Here is a 15,204-nt window from a genome sequence, read left to right on the forward strand (position 1 = left end):
GGAACTGTAGAATTGGACAAATCAACACTTAGCATATCCCCCTACGGTAGGTCCTGTTGACCTTGGTGCCATCATGGAGGTCATACGTTCTTGGAGATAAACCGTTCTTGAGCAGTTTACTCCAGGTGTTAAAAACACATGGGAAAGTGATTTGGGCTATGCATGTCTTGGTTTTTTAAAAATCTTTTTTATTGAGCATTTATTATCATTGCCAAAAATAAAATCATTTACTCTTTCTGGAAATACTATACACACATTGATACATTACAATTTTAAGAATCGCTTGTTCTTCCACTTTCCTGGTATTGCTTGTATATTCTACCACAGAAGAACAGCTCATTTTTTGGGTGACATTTTTGGAGCTTGCCTGAGGGGCACTAGGAAGAACAGCAGTAATGCTGGTGTGAATGTTTTAGCTTATGACAACAGCCATGCTCTACTTTAAGAAATTTGACATTTAAAAGTTTAAGATTACAAAACAAAGTTATTAGTAGTTGTTTATGTTATATGAGAATTTTACAAAAGGGATTCACTGGCCGGGCACGGTGGCCCACGGCTGTAATCCCAGCACTTTGGGGGGCTGAGGCAGGTGGATCACGATGTCAGGAGTTCAAGAACAGCCTGGCCAAGATGGTGAAACCCTATCTCTAATAAAAATACAAAAATTCGCTGGGTGTGGTGTTGGGCACCTGTAATCCAAGCTACTTGGGAGTCTGAGACAGAGAATTGCTTGAACCCAGGAGGTGGAGGTTGCAGTGAGCCGAGATTGTGTGACTGCACTCCAGCCTGGGCAACAGAGCGAGATTCTGTCTCAAAAAAAAAAAAAAAAAAAAATCTCATGATGTTTTTAGAAAGTTTACGAATTTGTGTTGGACTGCATTCAGAGTTGTTCTGGGCTGTGGGTTGGACAAGTCCAATTTAAGGAGTACATTGAAGCCTCATTAAAATGCTTTTCACCATTGAGTAAAATTTTATGATCAGGTTTGTCAGAAACCTCATCCAAGGTGGTTTAGTTAGTGGAGTATCAAAAGCACCTTGTCAGACTCTCTCACTAGGACAGTGGCCCCACAGCAGAGGCCAACAAGTAGTTACACCCAGACTTTAGCAAAATCAAAATAAATAGATTTGGTCTAAAGTCCATGAGCAGTAAAAACCGTTACCTTGAAATTTTCTGTAGGTGCAGATTATTCTTCAGAATTAAAGGCTTGATTTTCCTAAGCTGTAATTCTGTTTGAGTCACTTGTGAAAAATGCTATTTTGGTAAAAGAACAACTATGTACACTTTGAAAGGAGATTTTTTCCTTTTGTGTTAATGCATTTGCGTTTATTTGGAATTGCAGAGATGATGAATGAAGTACTTGGTAAGTTTAATTCAGAAATCATTTTGCTTTGCTTATGTAGGAAAAAAAAGGAATGTGAGTTAATAGGAGAATTTATTTGTGGGTTAGTTCATACTTCATATGGGGAAAGGAGGAAAGGGAGGAAGTAGCCACAAACTTTATTAAGGATAACTAATCAAGTTTCGTTTGATTTATGCCATTCATGCCTGCCTTGTGTAATAGTGACACCATCACCTTTTGTTTTTTTTTTGAGATGGACTCTTGCTCTGTTGCCAGACTGGAGTGCAGTGGCTAGATCTCAGCTCACTGCAACCTCTGCCTCCCAGCTTCAAGTGATTCTCCTGCCTCAGCCTCCTGAGGGGCTGGGACTACATGTGCGTGCCACCACACCCAGCTAATTTTTGTAGTTTTAGTAGAGACAGAGTTTCACCATGTTGGCCAGGATGGTCTCCATCTCTCCATCTCATGATCTGCCCGCCTTGGCCTCCCAAAGTGTTGGAATTACAGGCGTGAGCCACCACACCCAGTCGAGAAATTTTATTCTTAAAGAAGGGGTTTGAAGGATAAGAGCTAAGCATCAGGGCATATATGAAGTAAAAAATATCTTCAGAATGCTTAATAGTGTTTTGTTATGTTATTACATTAGACAGAAAGCAAGAAATTATTTTTAATACTGAATATGGGTCAAAAGCCCAACTTTGGGATACTAGGCACAGTTTCATTCCTCTTAGCATAGTTGAATATTATAAAAATGGAAGGAACAGCTTGAATGGTGCCATTGATTTTTTTAGTACAGGCTTTTAGTTCCTCAATTGAACAAATGAGTAAAAATGAAGATTAAAGAAGAAATATTAAAAGAATTGTTTTCCATTTTTAAAAAAATCCTAAGGGACTGTCTCAAATGATTACTAATTTCAGAACATAGTGAGATTAAAAAGTACATTGGATTTATGATTAATGAGGAGATAATTACAATTTTAAAAAAAGTGAAAAAAGTATACTACTGCAGTTTACAAATATTTGTGCCAAGATACGTGAGGCTAGTGGTAATGATTAGAAATTATAATTGGAAGTTAAACTTGATTTATGTTCTCAATTTCATTATTTAAGCCAATGTCACTTTTAAAATGTCACTTAATTTTTCTGTTCCCAGTGTTCTTTTAATAAAATGCAATCATTAGTACACTGTACTTTATGTAAACTAGGGTTTCAAAATAATGTTTACTAGACTTTTTTTTTTTTGAGAGTCACTCTGTCGCCCAGGCTGGAATGCTGTGGTGTGATCTTGGCTCACTGCAACCTCCACCTCTTGGGTTCAAGCAATTCTCATGCCTCATCCTCCCTAGTAGCTGGGATTACAGGTACCCACTACCACGCCTGGCTAATTTTTGTATTTTTAGTAAGACAGGGTTTTACCATGTTGGCCAGGCTGGTCTCCAACTCCTGACCCCAGGTGTTCTGCCCACATGGACCTCCCAAAGTGCTGGGGTTAGAGGCATGAGCTACCCTGCCAGCCAATTTACCTGACTTATTAAGTATAAAATATTATCTAATAATATGTATGTGTAAGTCCGCTACATGGGATTTTAAAAAAGTTTAGATTTTGTGATCTGCAGAAATGTACACAACAGTTTTTAAAAATAAGAAAGGCTGAGTTCAGGCTGGGTGTGGTGGCTCACGCCTGCAATCCCAGCACTTTGGGAAGCCAACGTGGGCAGATTGCCTGAGCTCAGGAATTCAAGACCACCCTGAGCAGCATGGTGAAACCCTGTCTCTACAAAAAATACAAAACAATTAGCTGGGTGTGGTGGCACACGCCCTTAGTCCCAGCTACTTGGAGGGCTAAGGTGGGAGGATCACTGAGCCCAGGAGGTTGAGGCTGCAGTGAGCCAAGATCACACCACTACAGTCCACTGTGGGTGACAGAGTGAGACCCTGTCTCTCTCCCCCTGCTCTCTCAAAACAGAAAGGAGGCCTAGTTCAGAGTTTTAGTCATGGGTGACCCTGTAAATTGCATTTTCTTTTTCTCCCAAAGGGTTTTCTTTCACTATTACATTGCATTTTCTTTTTCTCCCAAAGGGTTTTCTTTCACTATTACATGTTTATATTTTCCTGATTTCCACTCATGCTACTATTAGGTGTAGGATCATCTTATCTATAGCATTAATACAAAGTTCATTTGTAAAAACTATTCTGTTCATTTTCTCCCTGCTGTTTCATCTGAAAAATTGTTTGAATTTCAGTTACTGATTGCAGTTTAATCAGTTAATCTGAATAGAAAGGTTACTGCAGTTTTCACAGACTAGGGAAATATAAATTTATCTTAAGTTTATGAATATTTTTATATTCCTGTGGGGACAGTTGAGCACAGTATGTATAATTTAATATTTCTATTGGCATTTGTTCTAAGCTTATTTGCTGTATTGTTAAAATAAATATAGTAGGTGTACAGTTTTTAAAAAACAAATTTATTTGTGGAATATTTTTCAAAAGTACCTAAAAAACATGCCCTTAAATAGATGAGATGGAAATTTTGCTATTAAATTGAATATGTAGTTAAATTTGTGATACTGGTATTGCTTTGATTGTTTATATATTACATACGAGGATTTTTTATATGTTTCTGTGAAACTAGTTTTTTTTCTTAATTTTGATTTTTTTATATGTTCCTGTGAAACTACTTTTTTTTTTTTCTTAATTTTGATTTATAAAAAGAAGCTTCTCTAAAAGAAAAAAGTCATTTTGTTCTTAATGATTATATGGTAGTCCTCAGACCCTGGTAGTGGAAAGAAGTAGAAATGAGTGATTTATTAAGCTCTTTATCTAAAATGTCTAGTTGGAGCATGTGATGTAATTTATTTTACTATACTGTGGGGAGATACCTTTATTCCAAACAAATTTATAGCAGAATTATTTGCTATGTTTTGCAAATTTAGGCAATCTGGAGTGTGCCCGGAAATGAACTGTTGATTGACAAGTGTTTGATTGAGTAAATATCATATGGAAATGGTATTTTGCTTGTAATGACATACTGTTTCTTATTAAGGACCATTTCTTAAGTATGTTCGTAAGTAAATATGTTACACATATTGGTCAGATGATGTAGTGACAGCTTTAACTTGTAGCATATGCTTCTCTCACTACTTTCTCCTTTAGTAATTATCAGTAGTTAGTCTTCAGCCATATTCTGTGAGAGAACTTTTAATGCATGATAGAGTGCTGCAGGTTTGTTCTTTTCTAACGTTTTATCTGATGGAGTAAAGAAATGAGAACTATCTGAGATCATTGTGTAACTCTTAATACGTGTTAAGCATTGTTTTGAACATTCTTTTCAGTCTATTTTATTATAAGGCAGATGATTGTTTAAAAATTCTTAAGAGTGAGTGATTATGTTTCCCCAAATGCTAGTAGTGGGAGAGAAGGGGATAAAGGTAAATCGAAAGAGCATAACGATTAGTTTAGATTGTGTAAAGTAAGGGTAACTGTTTCGTTCTAAAACATGTTGAGTTAATCATTGTATGCCTTTTCCCTGGGATTATAACCTTGTTTTTTAATTTGCCCTTTTTACTGTGAAGAGTCAAGAGCAGTGAATTCTAAGAGAGTCATATGGACCTCTTTGACCAGTTTTACATGTTCTTGCTGGGAATATTAGGTGATGGCAGTAAGGAAGATAAACGGTGTCACGCTAATGATCATTTTTAGTAATCACATTTAGATTTCCACGTTATAAGGTGGGAGAATATTGTTAGGAAAATTCAAGTTTACCAATCTTGGAAAAAATTACAGTTATGCCAGTTATATTCTATATCTTACAGCACTGCACTGTACCAGTTTTGAATATTCTGTGGACATAAATACACTAGTTTTGTCCAGCCATGAATTCTGACTTTTAGGTTAGAAAATGTGATCATTTAAACTGTAGTTTTAATGTGAGTGAAAAAGCTGATAATTAATTTTGTCTTCCTTTTTCTGTATTATAATTTTTTGTCATTAATATTGAAGATCTCTTGCTATATGATTAGTTCTGTAGATGACTATTTCATCTATTGGTGAAAAATTACTAGAATGAATTATTGTACTTGAGCAATTAGAATCATGTTAGGAGAGGCATGAAGGAAGTAGAACATATCTGTGTAGAGATAGTAATTTTACTTTCTAAAGCAGTGGTTTTGAAACTTGTGCTGAGAGTGTGCTGGAGGAAGTCAGGCAGTTCATCCTGGTTCCAACCAGTGCAGTTTTATTTTGATTAATTTTAAGCATGGGAGTTTGCATAGGATTTTAGTTGAGTAGGGTTCTGTTTAAAAAAACACAGTAGCCTCTGTTGTTACCATATTTGATCTTATCACTTGCCTGCTTAAATCCTTGCTGTTTTTTTATTGTTATTTTGACTGATAAGACTTTTCTTTACCTAGCTTCTGCTTTATTCTTTATCTCTGATCACTTTCTTTTCCTTTCCATATAAACAGTGCATTCTGGTTCTACTTAAATTGTTTGATGTTCCCTAAGAGGAAAATGTTATTTTTACATCTGCATGCCTTTGCACATGGAACTGCCACCAGTCTCACTTGAGCGAGGCAGAACTCAATTCCCTTGAAACCTTGGTCATCTCTCCATAAGAGCAATTATTACATTGTTTTGTAACTGTAGCCTCCCTTGAGAGCAGAGACCATGTGATGTATCTTATATTCATCAGTATTCAAATGTCTGTTGAATTACTGCATTTAGAATTTGAGAAGTAGTAAAATTACTTTAATAAACACTAATGTGTATAAAATATCCCAGATCTAGTTCTGTGCAAAAGAGTTTTAGTGACAGTGTCAGACAGTATGCTAAATACATAAAAGACACCCAGTTGCACTTACCATGAAGTGTCATAAAGCTAAAAGATATATGAAAAAATTATATTAGGTTCTGGTGGCTTAAGTGATGTCTCAGATTCAGTCATCTGATCTTAAAAGTTGATTGTGAAAGCATTTTAATAATAACTCTATACAGCTTTGGCTGCCTTTGATAAAATGTCTTCATATGTGATTAAAGCTAATGGACTTAAAGGGGCCTTCAAGTGTCAAGATATATAATACAGCAATACCGACTCTAAAGATAGAATGGAACCAGGAGCTATCCTGCCTAAATTCCTGTCACTCTCCTGTTTCTCAGTAGCTGTGTTGTCTGAGGCAAGTTACTTAACCATTCTGTACCTCATCTGTAAAATGAAGACAATGATACTATTACTTTATATGGCTGTGAAGAGGACCCAGGAATTAATGTATCTAAAGCACTTGAAAGAATGCCCGACATACTGAAAACACTCAGTACATGTTAACTATAATTAATTTGAAGTGGCTTCTTATTTAAACAGATCAATATTTATTGTGCAGCATTTTCATCTTTGAAAGATAATTGCTTTAATACATGAGCATCTAATTTTTTTTTAAACTTAAGATTTTTAGTTACTATGTTTTAGACTGGCAACTGTTTTAGTACGGTCAAAAAGTACTGTGTCTACTGAGGTATTGTCCTGTCTCCCAGTGGAATGTAGACCGTTGCTGTTGGATGGGTTGACATGGGAGATTTGAAAGTATGTTCTCCTGAATTCTAAGCTTAGCACTGAGCTCCCATGTCCTTCACAGGTCTTGGTAGTGCCTGCAACAGAGCAGGGAAGGGAGAGAAATAGTGCAGGATTCCAGTGACAAGTTCTTAAGCCTTAACCTGTACTTTATTCTTTAGTATAGAATAGGTGTTCCACTTTTTTCCCCACATTTTACTCTCTTTGGCTTGGGGTAATAGATTTTTTAGAAATCTGAATTTATATTTCAAAAAGGCATGTGCAAATTAATTGTTATAAGTCAGTGACGCTGCTTTTTAAGCTCACTTTGTAACATGCATACCTGCAGTGGGAGAAGTAAGTAGGGCTTTAGTAATCTGTGTCAGGAACCATGTACTGTTAAATCCTATTAAATATGCACACTTAGTACACAAAAATTTAAGGAAAGAAGATTTTTTTTTCCAAGTTATTTATAAAGAGTATATCTCGTGTAATAATCCCCCGTCTGTCCTAGCCCACCTTTACTTTCTCACACTTATGTTCTTCTAATAATTAAAATATAATAAAAGTTAGTTGGGTAACTTAAAAAAAATTTATTATAGGAAGGAAATGTGATTTGAAAAATAGGAAATTTTCAAATTTTAATAAATTTTAGTGTTTATTATGCCAGCTGTGAGAGAGTTGAAAATGAGGGGATGGGATATAAAGCTAAATCAGGTACTTACCTTTGCTACTTATGACCTGCCAGGGAGTTCAGAGTATGCACAGAACATATGGGAATTTGGAAGCTGGGCATGGAGACTGGAAAAGTGCTGGATTTTGAATAGCGCCAGGAAATAAAGGAAGACTTAGCAAGGGATTATTTTTCAATGCCAGTGACATGCTGTGTAATAGTCTACCATGGGGAATTTGAATACTTGTACGATCGGTCGATAGACTAATACTGTCTTGTAATTTGAACACTAACTCTTAATATTAACACATTTTTTCTCAACAGCTGTCATACGAACTTTTAAAATAGTTTTTGCATTTCCCCTGAAAATAGTGCCTTAGGTCATATTAGGAAAAATAAACTCTAGAATAAATAAAATTTTGACCAAACCTGTTTCCTCTCTAAAAACCCAAGACACTGTTTCTATCTTTAATGTTATCTAGTGTTAAAATTTCATTTCCTTCAACAGCATGTGTTTCCATGTTTGTTAGACCAAACAACTTCTTGTTTTACTTCTTACCTTGGTTCTTGTTCCTTGTTGTTATTTAATTAGAAAAGAGAAATAATTGTTTGGACCTTTTTATACGCCTCAAAAATGTTTAGTTACATAGAAGAGTGAGTTAGATTTATGGTACTCACACCCGATTTGATCTCCTCAAGTGCATTTCTAGCCATGTTTTCATCCACTCTTCCTTGTGTTAGGTTTCTCATAGAAATAACTTTTCACTGAGCTCAATGTGTTTCCTTTCTTACTTACTTGTTCTTGGAAATCTAGGACTGTGTATGTGAAACTTGTTGTTCTTGTACACAATAACTCTTAAGTATTTGAAAATTACTATTCTACTTGAGTCTTCTTTTTTGCCAAGCTAAGGAGAAAAATTCTTGATTTTTTTTAAACCACATGCATGTGATATGGTTTAAAGACCTTTCCCCATCCATATCGCTCAACTCATGACAAAGTCTTTGTCAGTATACCTCTTGAAATGAAGTGGCCAGAACTGAACTGACTACTTCCGATGTGGTTTGACCATTGCGGAATACAATGAAGCTATTATCTAGGATACTGTACTTCTATTAATGTAGCCTGAAATTTGCATTGCATTTTTTTGGCAGCCACATTACTCTTTGATCACATTGAGCTTATGATCAACTAAAACCTTGTCTCTTTTTCATGTGAATCGTGTTAAGTCTAATCTTTGTCACTCTTTACTTGCCAGTTGATGCTTTGAAAGTAAATGCAGGATATTATGTATTGCATTACTGTAAAACCTTAGATGAATTTATCTATCTGGAGATATCAACTAACATTTATACAAATGCACTCAGTTTTGGCTTCATTAATTTCAGTAATGTTTGGTAGTTTATAGGATGCAAGTCTTTTATATTTTGGTCTCGCATATGCCTCTGCAAGTTGGGTTCTCCAGAGAAACAGAATCAATAAGGGTGTGGGGTGTGTGTGTGTGTGTGTGTGTGTGTGTGCTTGCAGACAGAAAGATTGATTGTAAGAATTAACTCGTGATTGTGGTGGCTGGCAGATCCAAAATTCATAGAATGGGCAGGCAGGATGGACTCTCAGGCACAATTTAACTTATATTCTTGAGATAGAATTCCCTCTTCCCTGGGCAACCTGTTTTTGCTCTGAAGGCCTCATTTGATTGGGTGAGGCTACTCGTGTTATGGAGGAGCGCTCTTTTACTTGATGGCAACTGATGGTTAGCGTGAATCACATCTACAAAATAGCAGTATCTAGACTAGTATTTGATCAACTAGACAGCATAGCCTGGCCAAGTTTACACATCAAGCTAGTAATATCATTGTAACATCTGAGTATTACATATCTTTAAGTGCTGTTGTAAATGGTATACATTTTTAAGCTCAATTTCTGATTGATGCTACTTTACTGTTACTTTTTTGAAAACTCTGTAGCCTTCTTTTCATTATTCCTAAATACATGAGGATTACCCCCTATTTTTTAGAAAAAATTAATATTTTTTAAATCAAAAGTTCTAATGTTAATTTCTCACCTTTTTTTTTTTTTAACTGGAATCATCTGACAGGAATGGCAATTTCATTTTAACAGTCTTGTCTTATTTTGTTTGGGCCATCTTCTGGTTATTTTTTTTTATCACAGGATTGTGACAGTCCTTAAATATTTTAGAGATTAAAATTCTAAGTCAATTTAGAGCATAATTGACAGAATGGACATGTTACCTAAAAAAGATACAGGAAGTTTGGGAGAAAAGATAAGATTCATATTTTAGATATCACCTTTATGCTGCTCTCTCTCTTTGGTCAAGTCACTTAAATTTTATGAGTCTCAGGTCCTCTTCTATAAAATGGAGTAATACCCACTTGCTATGGAATTGTCCTGAAGTTAAATGAGATGCTTTGTGTGAAGAGCCTGGAATAGTGCTGCTAAACAGATGCAACTCCCTTTACTATTCTTATATTTTTTCAACAAATATTTGACACTCACTGTGTGCCAGGCACTGTTCCAGATTCTGGAATTACTGGAGTGAGAAATATCGGCAAGATTCCTGTTCCTACAGAGCCTCTGTCTTGGCTGTTCTGAAGACGATGATAAACAACGAAAAGAGTACACTGAACAATTTCAGATTATAGTGAGTGTGAAGAAAAGCAAAGAGTGTGTGGCGATGAAGAATTGCTGTGGTAAGAGCCCACTTCAGACTGGTAGTCAGGGAAGACTTCTTTAAGAAGGTGACATTTGAGTAGAAATGCCCTTAGGATTTTGGAGAAACTAGGCATTTGAGTATCTGAGTGAAAACTTTCCCGGCAGAGAGAAGAGATAGTGCAAAGCCTCTAAAGTGGGGAAAATGTGACAAATTGAGAGAATTGAATGAAGCCGAGATGCTGGCTGCAAGTAGTGGAGAAGTCAGAGAGGACCAGCTAATGTAGGATCTTATAAGCCACAATAGGAAGACTGGATTTTATTCCAGGTACAGAGAGAAGCCACTAGAGGGTTTTAAAAAGGAGGTTTTGTGATCATTAGGTAGAAATGTTGCTGTGGACTCTTGGAAATGAGAACCTAGCTGTGAAACATTAGCAAACTAAACACTAGCAACTTGGATTTCTAGTTGCCCAATAAACAGAGTAAACTTATTTTCCCTGATACAAAAATCCCAGCCAGTCTCTAGCAAAGGCAAATCTAGGTTATCTAGAGCAAATACTATTTTATATCTGTTAAATTTTACTAAGACTTATTTATGGACTTATAGATGTTATATGTTATAAATTTTTAAAAAACAATGCTTTGTGGATTGTTTCCCTAAGTTCATGTGGCAGTTGACTAGCATAGCAGTAAAGAGTACAACTCTGGTTTCAGGTATGAGTATGATCACTGATCACATAGGAGCATTAAGTTAATATTAACAAGCATCTATTGCCAGAATATATTTTATTATAGAATTATGAAATTATTTAGCTGAATGTACTTTAAGAGTTAGTCTTTTTTCCTTTACGGAAGAGGGAACTTAGATCCAAAGAGGTTAAGTGGTTCACAGTATATAAACATATAAAAAATAAACCTGGATTTTACTAGTTGTAGGATGAGAGGGTCTTGAGGCAAAATGTGGAATGACAGAAGATAGTGACATCTGTTTGCTTTGTATCTGCTACATTCTTCTCTGTTGCTCATTTGTTTTACATCTATGCTTTTTCACACTTATCCTTGGACTTAGGATATTGGGATATATCAAATAGTTGCTCCCTTAGTGTGGAAACAGACAAGTAAACACACAGTTGCTAACCAAGTTACAGGCATCATGATAAAGGCAAGCTTAGTGTGTTGTGGAGGACATGATGGGTGTGTTTGTTAAGTGTCCCTGTTTAGAGTCTGTTTACTGATAGAGTTGAATGTCCTTGGGTCCTCATTTCAATTTAATATATATTATATTGCCTTGGCTGTTTGACCCTTTTTTGTACTTGTTTGCCTCCCAGCTATAAGCCAGTTTGAAGGCCTTCATGTATCAAGTCTAGTGGGTTAAACTATGTCTGACCAGTAAGACCTACCGTGACAGTCAGCATGGTGACAGCATGTCTTATTTTAAGTAGAAACCTGGTTAGAGACTAATAGAAGAATAGTTGGTTTTGAATAGATGTATTCCTTCTCTTAAGGAATGTAGATTTTATTCTTATATTTTGAAAAATCCTTAAAGGAAATTGAGAAACACCTATCATTTTGCTAATTTTGGCTCCTTTTACTGTTTTTTATTTTGAAGTGTAGCCGTTCCTAAGAACACTAGCAAATGAAGTTCATTGTTGATGTTATAACATATTCTGAATCTTAAGGTACCAAAATACATTCATAGAACAAGTAAAGTAGCACTGCTATAATTAGGGGGGAAATGGTAGTTTTCTTGTAATCCTTTCTCTTTCAAGGGCTTTTAATTTTCTGTAAAAACCAAACATTAACCTTTTGGCAGGTGTGTTTTATTCTTTCTCTCGATTTTGTGTTATAAAGCGATTAAAAAGGAAAGATATTAACTTTTTGTCTCCCACACAAAGAATGTTCATATTTGTAATTTTTAGCTGTGACTCATTGCCATACCCCTGAGTCTCCCTTTGTTTAAAAAGTAATAATATTTTTTTTATCTACAAAGGAGTACCTTTGATGTATATGTGTGTATAAAGTCAAAATGGCATACTTTTTTTTAGAATATTCACTGACTCCTGAAGACTATATTATAGTTGTACAAAGAATTAGATGGCAGGCCATCATGATGGCTCATGCCTGTAATCTCAGCGCTTTGGGAGGCTGAGGCAGGTTGATCAGTTGAGGTTAGGAGTTCAAGATCAGCCTGGCCAAGATGGTGAAACCCTGTCTCTACCAAAATTACAAAAAAATCAGCTGGGCATGGCGGTGCACACCTGTAATCCCAGCTACTTGGGAGGCTGAGACAGGAGAATCACTTGAACAGGGAAGCGTAGGTTGTAGTGAGCTGAGATTGCACCATTGTACTCCAGCCTGGGCAATGAGTGAAACTTTGTCTCAAAAAAAAAAAAAAAAATTAGATGGCAATCAGTTTTAGCAATCTAATTTGTTAGGTAATCTGGCATTATCTATCTCTTTGGTCATATGAGGATAAGGCTGCCCACCACCATTATCCATCTCCTGGGCCTTAGGAAGAAGGGAGCCAAAATCTTAGAAATTTGAACCAAGAAAATTGGACTCAAGTTAGCAGCCTAAAATACAAAACCAAACTGTGTATGAATTATTGTTTTCTCATCTTCATTTTGTGCAGACCAAGAAACTGAACTGTACAAGTATTTTCTATGAAAGGGTGAATAAGCTGTCCAAAGTGAGTGATGTTTAGCCTGTGTAGAAAACATCTCCTGCTGTATTAAATATAAAACTGTCAGCTCTTTGAATGTCTCCTTGCAATAATTAATCATCCTTCTCAGTTAACAGCACAGACAGTACAGCACAGGTAAGAGAGTAGGCTCTGGAGCCAGTCTACCAGGTGCTCTTGTGATTCTGACTACATGGCTTTCTGTCTCATATTCCTCATTTACAAAAAGAGGATAGATAACACTAGTACCTACCTAATAGTGTTACCGGGATTAAATGAGTTAGTATATGTAAAGCACTTAGAACATTATCTCAGACATAGTAAGCACCGTATAAGTATTTACTGTTCGTTGTTGCATATTTATAATATGTTGTATTTGTTTGTTTGTTTGTTTGTTTGTTTTTTGACACAGTCTTGCTCTGTTGGCCCAGGCTGGAGTACAGTGGCATGATCTTGGTTCACTGCAACCTCTGCCTCCCAGGGTTCAAGCGATTTTTGTGCCTCAGTGCGCGAGTGACGGATTACAGGCAGACATCACCACACCTGGCTAATTTTTGTATTTTTAGTAGAGAAAGGGTTTCACCATGTTGGCCAGGCTGGTCTCGAACTCCTGGACCCCAGTGATCCACACACCTCAGCTTCCCAGAGTGCTGGGATTACAGGCATGAGCCACTGCTCCTGGCCCTATAATACATTTTAAATGGCTCATTTTATCAGTGAAGCTCTCACAGAGAATTTGGCATTTGAACTGGTCCTTGAAGGATAAATAGGATTTGTAAAAGTGAAACATAAAGAACTGAAAATGGTAAAAGCTAATGTGAATTAAGTTGTTAAGGGGGAGTAAAGAAACTTTGCTTCCATTTAGTGCAGATTAGCTATGTGCCTGCCTGTGCGCTTAGCATTTGATGATCATTACATTATCTTAATCAGTCCTTATAATGGCCCTTCAAGATAGGTATTTTATTTTATTTTGGAGATGGAGTCATGAACTTGTCGCCCAGGCTGGAGTGCAGTGGTGCAGTCTCTGCTCACTGCAACCTCTGCCTTCCAGGTTCAAGTGATTCTCCTGCCTCAGCTTCCCAAGTAGCTGGGATTACAGGCACCTGCCCCCACGCCTGGCTAATTTTTGTATTTTTGGTAGAGACAGGGTTTCACCATGTTGGCCAGGCTGGTCTTGAACTCCTGACCTCAGGTGATCTGCCTGCCTAGCCTCCCAAAGTGCTAGAATTACAGGCAAGATAGGTATTTTAAATTGTAATTTTACAGATGGCAAAGTAGCCACAGAAAAGTAAAGCTACTTTTTCAAACTCACAAAGTCAAATGTTTGGCCTAGTTCTGTCAGACTGTAAAGCCCATGCTTTTAATTGTTATCTAATACTGCTTTCCTATCGGTAGACTATCAGATTATTCCTAAAGATATTTAAAAGAATGAGCACTCCAGGGTTGGAGTTCAAAATATTAATAGAATTATATTGATAGGATGTATGTGATCACTTTGCTAATGAGAGACACTCTGGATGCTGTGTTTGCTGGTCATTTCAAAGGCTAAAGAGAAAGAGGCATGCCTGTCCTTGCCAAACACATCGTTTCCACTGTGATTCTGTCACTGTGGAAGTACTTGTGTTTTCTGAACTGGGAGCAATGGTATTGTGGTTATTGGCATTTTTTTTATCCTTCTTCCTAGAAATTATGCAGATATCCCCAATGATATCTTGATGCATGCCTTAGGTTCCAAATTTTGTTGCCTCGAATTGACTGAGTGCTCTTTTCAGTTCCCTGCATCAGAGGAGATGTGTGCAGTTGTGCTTCCCAGTCTTCAGCATTTATGGTTTCATGTTTGTGAAGTTTGTTTGAAATATAAGAAGGATAATCTTAATTCTAGTACTGATTATTTCTTTCATTCTGTAGCTACTTGTCACATCATCTTTCTTTTGAAACTTTTAGGGAATTAATAAATTAATAATTATGAAATTCTTTTTCCATTCACATATCTCACTGGCTTTATTCAGAATTAATTTTTTTTTGTCCCTGTGTACTACATCCTTCTATTAATTAACTGACAGTTGTATTTCTCCTCTATGTTTTTGGTGCTTTTTTTTTCTCTTACTGTTTAAAACTTTTTCAGAAGATGTAGCTAGTGACTCAGGTGCTAGCTTTGCTTCAGACTTCATAAAGCTAGAGACAGAGTTAAATGAACTAGGAACTTGATAACCAAGATCTTTCTCTAGAATTTATATATTTCCCTCTGCTTTTAAAGAAGGAGGAAGAACATTATGTGGAAGCAAATAGCAGAGATTT

At 36.3% G+C, this 15,204-nt stretch overlaps 1 protein-coding gene across 2 annotated transcripts in view; it reads left to right on the forward strand.

The window, feature by feature from the left end:
- The window catches only part of LOC128929904 (uncharacterized), a 47,787-nt gene that overhangs the window by 2,248 nt on the left and 30,335 nt on the right, over positions 1 to 15,204 (forward strand). Inside the window, exons 2-3 of one of the 2 annotated variants that reach the window (XM_078353138.1) lie at positions 1 to 46; positions 1,341 to 15,204. The exon at positions 1,341 to 15,204 is cut by the window's right edge and continues 30,335 nt beyond it. In XM_078353138.1, coding sequence (XP_078209264.1) covers positions 1 to 10 — 10 coding nt within the window. In that variant the 3' untranslated portion in view covers positions 11 to 46; positions 1,341 to 15,204. The other variant, XM_078353137.1, reaches the window with a different exon arrangement.

Source organism: Callithrix jacchus, chromosome 16, assembly GCF_049354715.1.
Source record: "Callithrix jacchus isolate 240 chromosome 16, calJac240_pri, whole genome shotgun sequence".
NCBI classification, from domain to species: domain Eukaryota; kingdom Metazoa; phylum Chordata; class Mammalia; order Primates; family Cebidae; genus Callithrix; species Callithrix jacchus.